Source organism: Danio rerio, chromosome 18 (genome assembly GCF_049306965.1).
Source record: "Danio rerio strain Tuebingen ecotype United States chromosome 18, GRCz12tu, whole genome shotgun sequence".
Classification (NCBI taxonomy): domain Eukaryota; kingdom Metazoa; phylum Chordata; class Actinopteri; order Cypriniformes; family Danionidae; genus Danio; species Danio rerio.
The window spans coordinates 7,927,501-7,945,438 of NC_133193.1; the positions used below are offsets into that span (position 1 = coordinate 7,927,501).

Genomic DNA, 17,938 nt, shown 5'->3' on the forward strand with positions numbered 1-17,938 from the left:
CTTTTTGGGCACGCGCGAGTTTCAGAGTCAAAACACACACACACACACACACACACACATAGGGGAGAAAGGGACTGTGTTTACATGGACATCTGTAGTCGAATTATTTGCCAAATTATTAAATGGTGGACTTTAACTGCAGTTTGGCTCTTTCATTCAGGGAATTCATTCACGTCCCTCGCGACAAACGAGATATTTGATTCGAGGATCTGCTCTAAGTGTGTATTTTTCATGCAATGTTTGATACCGCATGGCGAATGAGGAAAAAAAACTCAGCATTTCCCGGAAACTCAGATGCACACGGCAGGTAGCGTCAGAAAGCCGCGTGTGTTATTCCGGTCACAAAATGCGGTGAAAATCCTACACGAGGTTAAAGTTTGGTTGGAGTGCTAACATGTTTATACTTGTTGCAATAGTTTGTTCGATACGAAACAAAGAGCACTGGTCGCTCACTTACCAAATCTGCAGAGACAGGACAATCACCAGCAACTAGAGCCGCGTCTTTATTAAGAGGAGACTACAAGCGAATCCGGATCTCAGCGTTTGCAGATGAGAACAGCCCTCAGGTAAACAATGTTCCTCCTTAGACACGCAAGTTATTGTTGTCGAGCGTCGCGTACACTGTAATCAACACGTGTGCAACACGTAAAATGAAAACAAAACTAAACTACAGCTAAAAAAGCAACACTTCACGCTTGTTTTGCCAATACAACGTGGCGTCTCTGTCGTCTAAACACTATGACAGTAATGAATATTAATGAAGTTGCACAATAGAGCGCACTGATTGGTTTGAACCAAGTCTTACTCATGCATTAATGCATGAATAAGGCACACTCTGGCACAGACGTCCAGTCTGCACGCTGGAATACATGCTATTATCTCATGGCCGTGACGCAGCTTCAAAAATTAGTTTCAAACCGGAAGTATGAATTTGCTTGAAATAACGCAAAAACAAACAGTTTACACTTTGTAGTGAAATATAGGTGTCCTAATAGTGTTTTTAGCAGTGTGGGACACGTATACGACTGTCAACAGCTCTAAAAATGTGTTTTGGTGTTTCGTGACCCTGTAAATCAAGAGAAAATGTACATGGGGAAGGAAGTCTTGTTTTCTAAAATTGCTCAAAATGGAGTGGATTTAATTAAATCAAGAAATAACACCGTAATATCTATCACACTGAAAATTGATTCACTAGATTTACTACATGTTTTTAAAGGTAAGCGGTTGCAAACCGTAGGGTACCATAGGGTATGGGTTATGGGTATGGGCTGTTTTGAAACAAACTAATTCAATTCAGTCATGTTCAACCTAATTAGTTTTTTCAATTCAGCCCTTATAAATTGTTTGCAACCACTTACCTTTAAAAAGATGTAGTAAATCCAATGAATCTGTTTTTTCAGTGCAGAAAAAAATCAATTTACATGCAAACTTTACGGTATGTGGATTGTGTTGAAGGCATGATTCAGTGTTGAATCTTGCAAGTCAAGAGTTAGAAATAACCTGCTCTATATCATGACTAAGCAAGCAGTCACGATGGGGAAATCTGAGAAAGTACGTTACAGGTGGCACGTCTCTCTCTCACGCTCACTGTGCCAAATGCAGACAGTCAAGTGACACACACTATCTCATGGAGAACTACACGTCACTCAGACACACTTGTGTGGCAAGCTGCTTTTACATTTACTCTTAAAAACTAACAAACACCATGGGGAAAATGCTACAAGTGTTTATTAACCAATTATGTTAGTAACAGCTCTAGTAGCTTGTATACTTTAAAAAATGCTGGGTTGTCATAATCCACTGTAAGGTCTAATATGTACAAACACAACGTTGGGTTAATTTTGTCAATTAAATTTAAATGATACCTTTCAACCCAACTTTGGTTATGACAACAACCCAGCTTGTTTTAGGTATGTGCATTCAGTTTCACTATACTAAACATTTTTAAAGTACAAGAACAAACTTTTGTCTTTCTTTTTCAAAACATCATATTATTTTAATGTGTTATTGGTGTTATTTATTTGTGTAATTAAAGGTTTTTACTTGTGTATGGTTTATATTTTAGTAGTCATTCTTTGGAAACTAATACTTATTCCATTAGTATTTATTATATAATAACTACATATTTTAGTTAATAGCACATCTATTTAGCTTCGGCTGATGCTTCCCTGTATGAAAATTAAATAACATTTTGGATTATTACAATTAAAAATAATTAATACACACATGCTGAATGCTACTAATATAGTTTAATAAATAAAATTTGAAATAGCTAGGCACACATTTATTTATGTAGAAGGCCTACTTAATAACCTGAGTGTTAATTTTGTCTTCGTATAAGACTGCTGGCAAAACTTTACAGTTAGGTTTCCTGTTTAAAACTGTTATTGTAAACTAACAAGGAACGGTAGGCTAACTAAGATTATTTACAAGCAATTGAAAACCTGTGGTTTCCCAGTACTGGGTTGCAGCTGGAAGTGCATCCTCTGTGTAAAACATATGCTGGATAAGTTGGCAGTTCATTTTGCTGTGGCGACCTCTGATAAATAAAGGGACTAACCCGAAGGAAATGAATGAATAAATAAAAATATGTAGCATTAGTATATGTGCTAAATGCTAACAATATGTTTGCCCCAATGGTTTGCCTTAATTAATGTCAAAATCATTTGCCAGAAACATATTCACTTAAACTTAGTCGATTAAGTATTTCTAGTAAAACATTACAATCTACTTTGATTTGTTGATATTACTGTTACTATTAACAATGACAAATACATTAGCATTTATTAAATCTAAATCAAAGCGGGCTAATTCCTTTTTATATTGCTAAAATAAAAGCTATAGGATACTAGTTTGCTTTAAGTAATGCCCTACCATAAACAAACTTGAACTTAGCCAATAGCTATATCTTATTTCTGTTTATTTAACCTAACCTAAACTAGCCAACTGGTTAAGCTTTACAAGACTTGTTAACATTAGTTACCACAAGCTAACAACGAGTGACTAATTAGCTTAAAAACAGTCATTATTACGTTTATGTTCAGGCAACTGAAACAACCGACGAGCACATATAAGAAGGTTAGAGGCTACTAGCGATGTTGCATTGTTAAAACATCTTGCCATAAGCATAAACTTTAACTCCTGAATTGTGTTTACATTAGTAACAGTTAGCTAACAGTGAACAATACATCTGCAGCAGTTCTAGCATCATTTGAGCATCAGCTATGTCTGAATTCTGTTTATTTAAAACTAGCCAACTGGTTAAACTTTACAAGATTTGTTTACATTATAGTTACCACAAGCTAACAATTACAACAGTTAATTAGCTGAAAAACAGTCATTATTTTTTAAGCCTAAAATAACTAAAGAGTACAAGTAGGTTAGAGGCTGCTATGTTAAATTGTTAAAACAGCTTGCCATGAGCATAAACTTTAACTCCTTAATTGTGTTTACATTAGTTACAGTTAGCTAACAGTGAACTGAACCCATTTATCATGTTAGATAGCTGCAATGCTAATTTGCGTAAAGTAATGAATGTTGCAAAAACTTTAGCATAAACTTATTAACCTACATGTATTTTCTGATTTATTTAGCCTAAGCTACATTTTTATAAGATTTCCAGGTAGTAAGATTTACATTAATTACTATAAACCAACAGAACTGACAAAACTTGATTTAACATTAACTCAACAATTAACGTTAACTGTCACTTAACGTTAGGCCAATAACATTGTTGTTTTTGCTAACTTAAACAGTAATAATTTTAAATCTTTAAAGTTCTGTCGGTTATGTTTATGAACACATTTCACAGGCACATAACGAATATTCAATAAAAGCACTTAAATATGTATTTTCAATTTACTGTAAGTCATTAACGGTTAAAATAAACGAAATAAACGTTAAGTTTTAGCGCTAATATTCAGACTAATATTAAACGCGAGTTATAAACGAAAACCCCCAAACCTAAGAACAGAATATTCAACACGGATGATATGGATGAATAATTTTATGAACAGTATTTATCGCTGTTTGATGATGATAAATGATGACGCGGGTGATGATGCGCGAGCGTCTCTCACCTGTGGCGCAGCGGCAGCGCGAGTGTTTGCAGAGGCAGCAGAAACACGCAGACCAGCAGCACAGACTTCATGACAGGAGGCTGATTATCCTCCACTGATGGAGAGATGATGATGATGATCCTCAGCCCAGACTGCTTTACTCACACACTTCGTCAGATGTGAAGAGTTATTATCACGAGAAGTCACTTTTAAAACTGCTTACGTTGAAAAACGCTCTAATGCACAGATGATAACGAGGCATCCCATTCATAATTTCCCAATAGCAAACAGAACAGTGTGTAGGCTGAAATAATAGATTTCGTTATGGACTTTGATTTATGGATAAACTCAACCTCTGTCTTTCTCTCAGGACTGACTCTGAAGTCTCGAGCTGATGCTTAAATACTGAGAGGGAGGAGACACGGATGATTGACACTCCACAGAACCGATGAGAGGTATTAATAAGGTATTGTTAGATCGTAAATATTATTTCATATAATAGTTATTAATTAAATAATTATGTCAAATATATATTTAATTATTGATTTTTTTTTGCTGGCTTTTGAGATCATTTGTCTTTTAGGAGGTTTATTATTATTTATTTTCATTTTATATATTTGTGACCCAGAACAGGTCTGTAGCCAGCCTATTAAAAGGGGAGGTTCTTTTTTTTCTCAAAAAGTGGACCTTTTTGCAGATATTCGAGGTTCAAACACTGCATTTTAGTGACATTTTCTGTGCTGGATTAGCTTGTCGGATGGTTATCATTACCACATGTTTTGATGCAACAAAAATCCTTCTTACATTTTTGTCAAAGTGTTTATCATACTTTTTTTATTTACAAAACAATGTTTATTTACAATGTGTTACAGCTTTATATGTAATGTAATGACTTTAGAAATTTAAAGATAAGAAAAATACTTATTTAAAATGCTAATTTATTATCGTCCATCATAAACAAACAAACAACAAAAAAATTAAAAGTCTGTTTTGATGCAACAAATATATTTCAAGAGTTCACACTTAGCTGATGATCTGTCAGAAGCTTGTTTGGCATGCTGTCCCAGGGGAGAGCCCCGAGCTCAAGGGATCCTCGAGCCTGGGTTGTCCCCCGTTCGCAGAGCGAGAGGGGAGCCCGTGCTCAGTGGATCTCAGAACTCCCCGGCTGCGGTAGCTGGGAACACATGAGAAAAGGGGGTTAGACAAGTGCTTGATTGCTATGCATGTTGTATATCTTTGGATGGTGGAAGGAAACCGGAAAACCTGAGGAAAACCCACGTGGACACGGGGAGAATATACAAACTCCTCACAGAAACGCCTGGACCAGGACCAGCTGTGTTCTTGCTGTGGGGCTCACAGTGCTAACCACTGGGCCGCCGGGCCGCCCATTTAATGGTAAAGGAGGAGAATAGTGGAGAAAGGGGGGTTTCTTCCAAACGAAGATAAAATGGACTGAAAACTGTGATTGTTTATAGTAGCTTAGGGCTCATATGATTGGAAGATAGTGATTAGCTAATACGAGACCGGCCGTGATAAATCATAAGCACGTGATCCTCTCGAGATTAGTTTATAAATAAACCTCACTTCCCACATTTTTCTTTGTGCAAAATTTACAAAAAATGTGTTCATTTAATGTGCCTTCTTTTATAGGTTATTTTCACTATTTTTGATGGCATACTGTCAAAAATGGGACAAATTAGCTCATATGGGGGCTAAATTCTGGACTTTGCCAGAAGGAAGGTGAGTCTTTAGAACCATCTGAACCACCCCTGGCTACGGACCTGCTGGACCATGTAATTGTTTTTTTTTTCTTATTGAAATTTAAACATAATATCAGGCCCGTAGCCAGCCTATAAAAAGGGGTGGTTGTTTTACTGCTCAAAAAGTAGATTTTTTTGCAGTTATTCGCTTCATTTATTCATTCATTCATTTTCTTTTTGGCTTAGTCCCTTTATTAATCTGGACTTGCCACAGCGGAATGAACCGCCAACTTATCCAGCATATGTTTTAAGCAGCAGATGCCCTTCCAGCTGCAACTCATAACTGGAAAACACCCACTCATTCACACTCATACACTACGGACAATTTTAGCTTACCCAATTCACCTGTACCGCATGTCTTTGGGCTTGTGGGGGAAACCGGAGCACCTGGAGGAAACCCAAACAAACGTGGGAAGAACATACAAACTGCACACAGAAACGCCAACTGACCCAGCCGAGGCTCAAACCAGCAACCTTCTTGCTGTGAGGCGACAGCACTACCTGCACCACCGCGTCACCCTATTCTCCTCATTTTATATTAAATTATAATGTTCAAGCACTGTATTTTAGTGACATTATCAGCTCTATTTCTTTGGATTAGCTTGGATGGTTATTATTACCACACTTTTTGATGCAACAAATATATTTCCTACATTTTTTTCAAAGTACTTATCATACTATTCTTTGTTTACAAAAACTGTGTTTATTTACAAATGTGCATTACATTTATACCTTATTACAGTTTAATAAATAATGTAATGAGATTAGAATTAAAAATGACGTTTTATGAACAAAAAAATATGAAAATTTTTTTTTTGAAATGCTTATTTATTATCATCCATCTTTAAAAACAAACAATAAGGAATCTGTCAGAACTTAGCCTATAGGCAAATAACAAACTGGCCAGCTAATTTCCATGTGCAAAGTTTGTCCATTTATATAATAATTAATAATTAGAATTGTCTTTTCAATCGGTTATTTTCACAATTTGTGATGGCATCAAAAATCTGACAAATGAGCTTGTGTATGGGCCAAATTCTGGATTTTGTCAGTAAGGGCAGGGGCGCCTCCAAGGGGTGGCCAGGGGTGGCCATTAAAAATTATTGTTGGTGTTACTGACGTAGCTCCCCCCCTCTGGTTCAATGCTGGTGAAAGCAAACTGACGCATGCGCGCGGAAAACCATTCCCGCGCGCCTCACGCACTCCTGTGTGAATCCCGGTTGGTTGTTTGCATTCACGCCGACATAATAGGCACCGCTCATGCGCCGTGAAACCGGAGTAACAGCCTTTTGTGCAGAGGTGTCGGCACGCAGCGAGTTTTGAAAGTCGTTTAAAGTTTATATAATATGATGATGATGATGATGATGATGATGATGATGATGATGTTACTGAGCATGCCTTTAAAGCAGAAAGGAGGGATAATGAGTCAGGGAGGTAAGACTTCATAACATGATTTCTCAGCCGTGATCTGGTCTAAGACCACAGATAATTCTATAATACATTTTTTGTATTCTTTAGAATTGTCATAATTAATTTTCATGCAAAAGGTTTCTTAAGTGATGTTGGCATATCACTCCAGTTGTTGTTTTCCAGTAATATTTAGGACTGATTTCTGTTATTTATTTAGAATAATAATTGTATATTAATATTAATTGTATTTATTTAGAATAAATCTAAATAAATTGTTATATTTATTGAATAACAAATCTAACAATTCAAGAGAGGTGGGGGTGTATAGGGTGGTTCGCCCAGGGTGTCATTTAAACTAGAACCACCACTACTACCCTCCCCGATCGTCCTTGACAGCATGCACACACCTTCAATAGACAGCAATGGCTATTTAATATTTACCTTAAGCTACAGTATATCAATAGAAGAAGCTGCATTAATAAAATGGTTCAAAAAGCAATATGGATAAATAATATTATTAGGTATAGTGAGTGTGTATAGTAATGCCTTATGCTCAGTTTGTTCATTTGTTTGGGTAATTAATAAACTCATTATTCTTTCATTCATTTTCTTATCGGCTTAGTCGCTTTATTAATCCAGTGTCACCACAGCAGAATGAACCGCCAACTTATCTAGCACATTTTTACACAGCGGATGCCCTTCCAGCTGCAACCCATCACTGGGAATAATAAACTCATTAATCTTCATTAATTTTAGACATGGCATATCTCGTATGATGTACAATAAAGGCACGTAAAAAAAGAAGTTATTTATACAGTATATGAAAAGTGTTTTTAAAATAAACATAGATTTTTATTTGGTTTGCACATGTACTTGCTGAATTATTTCAAAGAATAAATTGCAATATTTCAAGTAGTATTAATTAAATTAATAAAAACTACATTATTTCATTTACCAGAAACAAAAATATATCATTACACTGAATTCATTATTTTTTTTGTGTGCCACCCCAAGATTTGGTGCGGCCTCTTCTGGCCACCCCTAAGAAAATTTTCTGGGGGCGCCACTGAGTAAGGGGGAGGGTCTTTCAATCCCTCGAACCCCACCTAGCTACGGGCATGAAAATGAAAGCTAAATAAATAAGATTTTCCATGAACAGGACAATATTGAGCTGCGTTATGACTGATATTGAAAATCTGGGTTTAAAACAAATCTGAATATTGAGAATTTTTCCTTTAAAGTGCTCTAAATGAAATGCTTTGCAATGCACATTGCTAATTAAAATGGAGTTTTGATATAGGTACAGTAGGAAATTTACAATAGGGACAACAAAGTGCCTCCTTGGTTAGCATTGTTGCCTCACAGCAAGAAGGTCGCCGGATCTTCTGTGTGGAGTTTGTATGTTCTCCCCGTTTTCTCGTGGGTTTCCTCCGGGTGCTCCGGTTTCCCTCACCGTCCAAAGACATGCGCTATAGGTGAATTGAATAAATTAAATTGACTGTAGTGTGTGAATGATTGTGCATGGGTGTTTACCAGTACTGGGTCACAGCTGGAAGTGCATCCACCATGTAAAACATATGCTGGATAAGTTGGCGGTTCACTGGTAACCCCTGATGAATAAAGGGACTAAGCTGAAGGAAAATGAATGAATGAGTTTACAATATATCTTCATGGAACCTGATTTTTACATAATATTCCAATGATGGCTTTTGGCAAAAGAGAGAAATCAATCATTCTGAACCTTTTGGTTATTGCCCAAAATTATACCTGCATAACATAAGACAAGTAATATGTAAGGTAAATACAAATGTAAAGCTAGGAAAATACTCTTATTTTCAAGTGTAAACTGTCCGGTGTGACGCAGGGGTTTCATTTAAAGGTCAGAGACAATAAAAGAAGTGTGTGTTTGGTTTTGTGGGGCTCACTGTGTCCTGTGGCCTTTTAAATAGAGCATTAACAACAGCTGAGTTAATGTTAATAAGCATCCGTCACAGATGAGACTCAATCTATACAGTAGATCCACTGTTCAAAGTCATTTTTTATAGTTATACTTTGACCTTCATGTGGTTTTCCAGAGGTAAGCAGTTGTCTGTATTGTATAACAGATTGTGTTTTGGTTTGATTGGGGTTTTATAGCGAAGTAGCATAAAGTTCAAGTGTGTTTTTGTGTCAGTGTGTTCAGAGGTACACACGTGTTTGTATTTTTAAAATATCATCGACATTCACTTTCAGATTTAAAGGGCTAGCATTGCACCAGACCCCCTTGAGTGGTTTCGTTTGAAAGTGTAGAAGCTATATTTTATGCACATATGCATCACTTTGGTTTTTATCCTACTGTACAAAAGTTATTTACACTTAAATGCACAGTATTTTGCACACCCGAGCTAGTTCATTTTCATATTTTTCATATGACACATGTACAAGTTATAGCTCAAATGAAAGCTCTTGCCGTTGCTCATACGGTTCTAGCATTCTTTTTACTGAATTATATTCACATATCAAACAGTTGTTGAATGAATCTCGGTGTTTCCATGGCACAGAAATAAAAACAATACATTTATGATCACTAAGCAGCCCCAGATAGCACAGACAGCTGTCATCTCTTGCCTTATGCTGTGGGCTCCAGGGCCATTCTCCTCTGTTTTTGATGTGATGTGCATAAGTAATCCTTTTATAAACACAGTGAATTATGTTTGATCAAACAAAAGAATAGTGAAATATGAAAACAATGATCGGTCCTTGTGGCTTGTACAGCACCTCTCATCAGTTAGAATACAATAACTTTTGCATAGATTATGGTAGAGACCTTTTTCTTTTTTCTAAGATTACAGACATGTGCAGGAACCACCAAAATTAATTACAGCAAGCTAGACCACACAGAACCTAAAAGGTACACTTTCAAATTTGAGTTTATAAAAAAAATACAAAAAGCGCCTCTTTTTTAGGTGTTTATTATAACACAGACAACATATACAGATATTTTAAACACTTTTAATAGTGTTATATGAAAATTCAAAGGGTTTTCTTTAAAATGATACTAAATTCTTGCATTTATACCTCTGCATGTGGATTTTACATTTGGGTAGGCAAAATCCAGGCGGAAATCTAAAAAATATAGCAGAGTTTAACTGGAAATTGACTAAATATGAATTTTTCTTATGTATCAAAATATCATTTACTTAGGAACATTATATTATTAGATTTAATTAAGGTGTCTCATGGTTACACAAATAATCTCACAGATTATTTATTATATTATAAATAATATATACCATGATTTAAAGACCCCCCCCCTTTATTAAATAGAAGCAAATAAAATTTTTTGTGTCTTTCTGTAAATGCAAATGAGCTGTGCCGCATCCCCCCCCCCCCCCCCTTTTTTTTTAATTTTTTTGCAGAAAAGGGATTGCAGAGTTTTTACAACCTTTTTGAAACTGAGAGCTACTTCTTGGGTGCCGATTAATGTAAAGGGATACCAGTTTGATACGCACTTCTTCAAACTCTTCAAATTTTCTCAATTTACTTTAAATTAAATGTTATTGTTTATAATTAATCATATTCATTTATGTGAAGACACTGATTATGTTAATGATTTCTCACAATAGTTGTCAACAATGATTGAACAAGGTAGGAAACAGATAAATATTAAAATGCAATACCTTATTTGTCTGAAATAGTTTTAGGAGTTTTTATAACTTAATGTCTTTTTTAATTTTACACCAATGCAAGTGAGATTTAAAAAGAATAGCTACAAAAATATTAAATGCAGCTTACTGGTATGTGCTGCTATTGAGCTATTTTTGGAACAGGTCTGCGGGCAACGCTTGTGATCCTCGCAGGCTACCTGGTGCCTGCGGGCACCATGTTGGTGACCCCTAGTTTACAGCTTGTGCCTTGATCACTCTAGCAACAACAAACAAATTAATTGAATGCATTTTAAACTGGCAAGTTTATGTCAAAGGCACACAATTAACAATTGTTATGTCATTCATTCATTCTTCTTCAGCTTAAGTCCCTTGTTTAATCAGGGGTTACCACAGCGGAATGAACCGGCAACTTATCCAGCATATGTTTTCAATTCACCTATAGCGCATGTCTTTGGACTTGTGGGGGAAGCCGAAGCACCCGGAGAAAACCCACGCCAACACGGGGAGAACATGCAAACTCGACACATAAATGCCAACTGACATAGTGACCAGTGACGTTCTTGCTGTGAGGCGACAGTGCTAGCCACTGTGTCGCCCATTGGGTATGTCTTTGCAAGTAAACATTTGAAGATGGAAATTGCATGTGTATCTCTATATTAGATCTGTGAAACAGCATCACTTGCACGCGAGGACAACACACTACTAACCAGTTTTGGAAAGGTTACTCTAGAAATGGGACAGTTTATAGGTCAGTGGTCAAAATAGCAATGAAATTTCACTTATGATTATGTAGGAGTTTAATAAAGTGGTAAAACCTTTTGGTAACACTTTAGAATAACTGTCCGTTATAACTAGTTAATAGATCATTAATAAAATGTTAGTTAATGGGTTATAAACGACTTGTTAAATAAAAGTTAATAGTTTGTTCATATAACTGTGCCTTATAGATAGCCAAAAGATAACTTACAAGCTGTTAGTTAACAAGTTATAAATTGTTGACTGTATTTTAATGATTATAGCAATACCTAATAAATTAGAAACAGATCATGAACAAGCTGTTAGTAAATTACTTACTAAAGACTTGTTAAGTATAAGTTAATAGTTATTGGGACGTTATTACAGTTGCAACTATTCTTCATTTATTAACTTATGAGGAATAGTTGCAACTTTAGAATAACGTCCCAATAACATACATAAGCTAATAACTAACACTTAACTAATCTATTTACTAATCAATTTTTTTTCGATAGTCTACAGCACACACACACCATCTTACAATACACTAACTTGTCTAATTACCCTAATCTGCCTAGTTAACCTAATTAACCTAGTTAAGCCTTTAAAGGTCACTTTGAGCTGAAAAATATAGTCAAATATTGTGTACTGTCATCATGGCAAAGATAAAATAAATCAGTTATTAGAAATGAGTTATTAAAACTATTTTGTTTAGAAATGTGCTGAACAAATCTTCTCTCCGTTAAACAGAAATGGGGAAAAAAAATAAACAGGGCGGCGAATAATTCTTACTTTAACTGTAAATAAATGAATTTGACCAAATATATTACATTAATTTATGCAATTGTATACAAGCTACATAACGTGTGAAATCAGGTAGAAGTCTCTCTTTAAACTGGTTACCACTTTTTGCAGTGCCTTTATTGCTAGAAAATTACCAAATCATACTAGTTAAAGAGTTCAGATGCAAAAACCTCTTAGTGTCATCTGAGATTTTCATCAAAAACGAGTATTTTTCTCAAGCGTTTGTGTGTCACTTCAGTAATTTTACTTTTAATGGCAAAGAATAGATTATTTTCATTGCCTTTAAAGTGCAACAACTGAACTTAAATCTAGGAGGCTGAGATAAACACAACTTTTAGAGGAAAATTTCAGACGGCACGTAGAGGTTTTTGCATCTGAACTCTTGATATGTTAGCACATGACCTAATTAGTAAATAAGGTAACGTTCATTTTTATAATTAATTAATTAATCATAAAAATAAGAAAGAGCTGGATTGAAATGCATCAGTCAGGTGATCACTGGTACTGTACTGTACCGTACATGCACTTCCCCTCACCCCGTCCACTCCTCCAATCTGAGCTCATCAGCTGGTGAACACAGCCAGATCAATCAGCCAATCACATCTGTGCACAGATGATGATGTTTCAGTGGTCAAAGGACTTTATTTCTTATTCAAACACAGTTTCACAATGTAGAGTTAACAGCCTTTTTTTTAAATAAAATGTGTGTGTGTTTTAAATCTCCACTACTCACTTTGATGCAATGCTCAGTCTCAATGGTGTAACAGTGTATTTTAATGCGTTCAGTTTTCATTTGCTGCCCTCTGCTGGTACAACTCTCTTCTATGACCAAAGTTATAGTGGATGAGTTGGTGATTGGGGATTTTCAGATGAAGTAAAAATGTTCTGCCATACTCTTTCTCAGTCTGTGACACCCTCTTCTTGTTGACTGTCAGTTTCCCAACTGCACTGTAGCTAAATGCTTTGCTTTACCCTCTAAGGCCTTTCTGTACATCCGTGAGGTAAAATGATTAGTAGAGGACAGATCAAACCAAGTTCAATTGATGCTAAAGGAATCACAACATATTCATTCTCTTTCGACTTGGTCCATTATTTATCAGGGGTCGCTACAGCGGAATGAACTTCCAACTATTCTGGCATATGATTTACACAGCAGATGCCCTTCCAGTCACAACCCAGTACTGGGGAACACCCACTCAGATACTCATCTCGCACTCATATGGCCAATTTAGTACCTCCAATCCATTTACACTGTTTGTCTTTGGATCGTGGTGGACTCAAACCAACAACCTTCTTGCTGTGAGGCGACACTGCTAACCACTCACACTAATAATACTATTTAGTAAGAAAGATTAATATGGTTTTGTTGTTTTATCGGGTTTTTTATGTGTTGTTTCTGGAGCGTTAGGAATAGCGTGTCGTTTCTGTAGTGGCTATTATGTAGATGCTGTAAACTTCCACACAATCCCTTCATCTTGTCTGAAGGCAAATGGATTAAGTTAACTTAATTGCTTTATGATCAGTCAATGTAAAACTGTACAAAGCATTAAGTTGACCATTAAAAAACTCAAGAAATATGTAGTTTTTTTATGACCACCTCTATGATGGTACCTCAAAGATGCTAAAAAACACCTTTGAGGTACCACTGTGGACTCTGGGTACAGATATGTATCTTCCGAAAAGGTACTTGCCCCAGTGACCTTGTACCTTTATTTCTAAGAGTGTAGAGATCAAAAAAATGGTGAATGCTGGAGAAAAAGTAAAAATGTATTAGCTGATTAGTTCCACATATTTTGGGATTGTAATATTATACACAACTATTGGCAAGATTGGAATAAGGAATTAAAAGCAATAGTGGGATTGAATCTGTAATTTTAAAACTATGTACCTGAGAATTTACTCTTCAAAAATACCAAAGAAATCATGCATATCTTCTTAATACACTACTAACAACTAGCAAAAAGGCCATTACAAAGGAATGGCTCAGAGAATATCCTCCATCTGTGGGGGAATGGCATGATATTGTAAAAGCGGTGTATGATATGGAAGTACTGACACTTTCCTTGAGACAACAAGCCCATAGAATGTCTGCATACTGGGATAAATGGCTGAGAAGAAATGTAATGTTTTAATTTTACTGTGGTGCTTTTATTTATATATACACTGTAAAAAATCCATAATTTTACGGTTTACTTTAAAAAAAAACATAAAATAACGGCTGCTAAATTACAGAAATTTACTTAAACTTAAATTTCTGGTTAATTTCTGTAATTCTACCTCTGTTATTTTACAGTAAACTTCTGTAATTTAACCTCTGCTAATTTACAGTAAATTTCTTTAATTTAACGGCTGTTATTTTACAGTACATTTCTGTAATTTAACATCCTTATTTTACAGTAAATTTCTGTAATTTAATGTCCGTTATTTTACAGTAAATTTCTGTAATTTAACCTCCTTATTTTACAGTAAATTTCTGTAGTTTAACGTCCTTATTTTACAGTACATTTCTGTAATTTAATGTCTGTTATTTTACAGTAAATTTCTGTCATTTAATGTCCTTATTTTACAGTAAATTTCTGTAATTTAATGTCCGTTATTTTACAGTAAATTTCTGTCATTTAATGTCCTTATTTTACAGTACATTTCTGTAATTTAATGTCCGTTATTTTACAGTAAATTTCTGTCATTTAATGTCCTTATTTTACAGTACATTTCTGTAATTTAATGTCCGTTATTTTACAGTAAATTTCTGTCATTTAATGTCCTTATTTTACAGTACATTTCTGTAATTTAATGTCAGTTATTTTATAGTAAATTTCTGTCATTTAATGTAGCTAGATGTCCATTGTGGAGAAGCTACGATTTGAGTAGGTCACTAGCGGATATTCAGGCTGGCCAATGGGATCAATGCGGAAACTATTCTGTCACTAGGTCTTTCAGGAATCAGTCTCATGCTCTTCACCCCTTTATGACCTCCACAGCATCTGCTCAGAATACGGCCTGGTCCAGGGTTATGGAGACCTCTAGAAGTCCTCTATGGTTGGAACCTTCTCTTCATGGGACTTGGATCACATCAATGGCCCTGCACAATCTCTAGAAGCCTCGGGATGAGTATTCCAAGGTGGAAATAGAGAATTTGTAACTTGTGTAAACTAGATTTACATAAGTAAATAAGGGTAAATAATGTAAACAAAGTCTGCTGTCTGCAAAATGTTCGCAAAAAAAAAACATTAAAAGAACAAAAAAGATAATCATTTGGTTTAAACTTGAAGTCGTGTGACAAAACTCTAGTATATTTACACATAGTAAATAACATCCTATAAAAAAACTAATGGTATTTGCAGGACATGCTAATAATATACATGTTTGTGAAAAAATATTGGAACAGTGTGTGATCCCCAAATTCAGCTCCTGCATGCTAAAATAGTAAAAGATAAAGTAATAAATACAGCGCGGATAGTGGCTGAACATAATATGTATGCAGTATAAACTGATCTAATTCATCTTGGGAACCAGTTAGACCAGCTCTCTCTGCCTGCTGTGTGTGTTCATGTGTGTCATTTCTGATATCCTCAGGGCTGTTCATTTATGGAGGCTAAAATCATTTGATCTCCTGTACTCATATTCCTCTGTTTTTCAGTTTGCCTGAACAAATCTCAGCGCCATACTATAGTATAAGACGACCGTTAAAAACTATGGCTATATTATTCAATCCCAGTATAATCCTAAAGGAGTTTCGTACGATTTTGGCCTAATTATTTGTAATTAATCATATTCCAGCAAGACATTACCTCAATTTATGTGGAAAATGTGTGTGAAATGACCTTTGTTATAAACATTTACCTCAGTAATGGCAAAGTTCCTCAAGTAAGCCTGTAGACCAGGAGTGGGCAAACTCGATGTCCTGCACAGTTTAGCTCCAACTCTAATCAAACACACCTGCTTATAGATTTTTTGTCATCATGAAGACACTAATTAGCATGTTCAGGAGCGTGTGTTGGAGCTAAACTATGCAGGTCACCAGCCTTCCAGGATTGACTTTGCCCATCCCTGCTATGGACCATTTCAATGTGCTGATGTCATTGGCCCCTGAACATTTCCTGTTTGTTATCTAATGTCATAACTGTAATGTAACCCACCTATGAAATTGATTTACTGAAAAGGGGAAAATTTTCTACTGGGTCTGAGCTTTCTAAAGTATATATATGAAATTTCAACACAATTTACTTGAAATCTCGGGTTCGGTATATCTCAACTTAACGACACAAAATATTTATGAATGGTGTGGCCAAATTTTACGTATTACTCATACTATAATCTCCAACTGCTCAAATAAAAATAAAAACCCATACACAAGAAAATACTTTTGAGTTTGCTGTATTGCAATTTTTCTGGTCTGTATCTGAACTGCTTTTCAGCCCTTATGAAAACATACTCAGGTATTCAAAACAAACAAAATTAAATAAATAAAATACAATGTTGACAGCAATTCAGCTTTTTTTTTTTTTTTTTTTGAGAAAAAAAATAATAAAACTATACAGAAGTAGGAAAATACAGATTTAACTGTCTAAACGTCCCAATTCCAATATATATATATATATATATATATATATATATATATATATATATATATATATATATATATATATATATATATATATGAAAACTTCAAAGTCCTGAATGTAATGTAAAACGTAGTTCAATGAATGTGAATCAGTGTATGTGTTCCTACGAAAATCCTTGACGATTGAGTGATGACATGCGTCCTTCCAAATTGGCAGAAATCCTCACGGAGTGATTGTAACGAGCCGTTCCCCTTGCCTGCACGAGTCCAATGCGGCCGCGGCGCGATGGAACAGTCCAGTGTCAGTTAGCTAATGCAGCAAAACAATTTGGGACATTAATTTTATGCAGAATTGGCAGGATGGATTAAATTAGAAGACAGCCAAAACGTGTCTCTGTCTTCACCACAAGCTGGCGTACAAGTGACGTCAGTCACCCTTGACCTCAATTCCGGTTTTTAGAAATTAACTTCTAAATGTAAATTTATACATCTATAATTTTTTTAAAATGCCCAATTGTTGTGCATTAGGTAAGGTAAGAAAATAAAACATAAATACATATATTTTGACAAATAAAAAAATTAATTAAGAAACTTTTAATTACATGTCAAAATAAAACAATATTTAATACTCAAAAATTTGAGTGGGTTACATGTAACAAGAGGCAATTTAATCATAAATTAATGTTTACTTTATACAGCTATCATAACATTATTTATCAATATGTGGCTCTATTTGGATTTTCGGAAGCTATACAAAAATTAACAATGTAAAAGGAAATACATTGGGACCATTGTTTTTGTTTACATCCCTTAAAATGGTCTATTCTATAGTCTTTATTAATGCTGATGACTGAAACATCTGCATTTTCGCGGATATCCTGAATGGCATTTACATTTGAATTAAATTTTTAATCTATTTTAATCAGTTCTTAATTGAAGTGAATGGTCCCTACAAAGACT

The 17,938-nt window shown here is 35.1% G+C and overlaps 1 protein-coding gene and 1 long non-coding RNA gene across 2 annotated transcripts in view; one reads left to right on the forward strand and one right to left on the reverse strand.

The window, feature by feature from the left end:
• Positions 1-4,432, reverse strand: part of adm2b (adrenomedullin 2b) — a 16,993-nt gene extending 12,561 nt beyond the window's left edge. The window contains exon 1 of the mRNA XM_009293424.4: positions 4,080-4,432. Coding sequence (XP_009291699.1) covers positions 4,080-4,150 — 71 coding nt within the window. The 5' untranslated portion in view covers positions 4,151-4,432. The remainder of the gene's footprint in view (positions 1-4,079) is intronic.
• Positions 4,433-7,087: 2,655 nt separating this feature from the next.
• LOC141378807 (uncharacterized) lies at positions 7,088-16,775 on the forward strand. Its single transcript, XR_012394297.1, has 3 exons — positions 7,088-7,252; positions 11,318-11,477; positions 15,396-16,775. It is a non-coding gene; the product is annotated as an uncharacterized lncRNA (long non-coding RNA).
• The last annotated feature ends 1,163 nt before the right edge of the window (positions 16,776-17,938 follow it).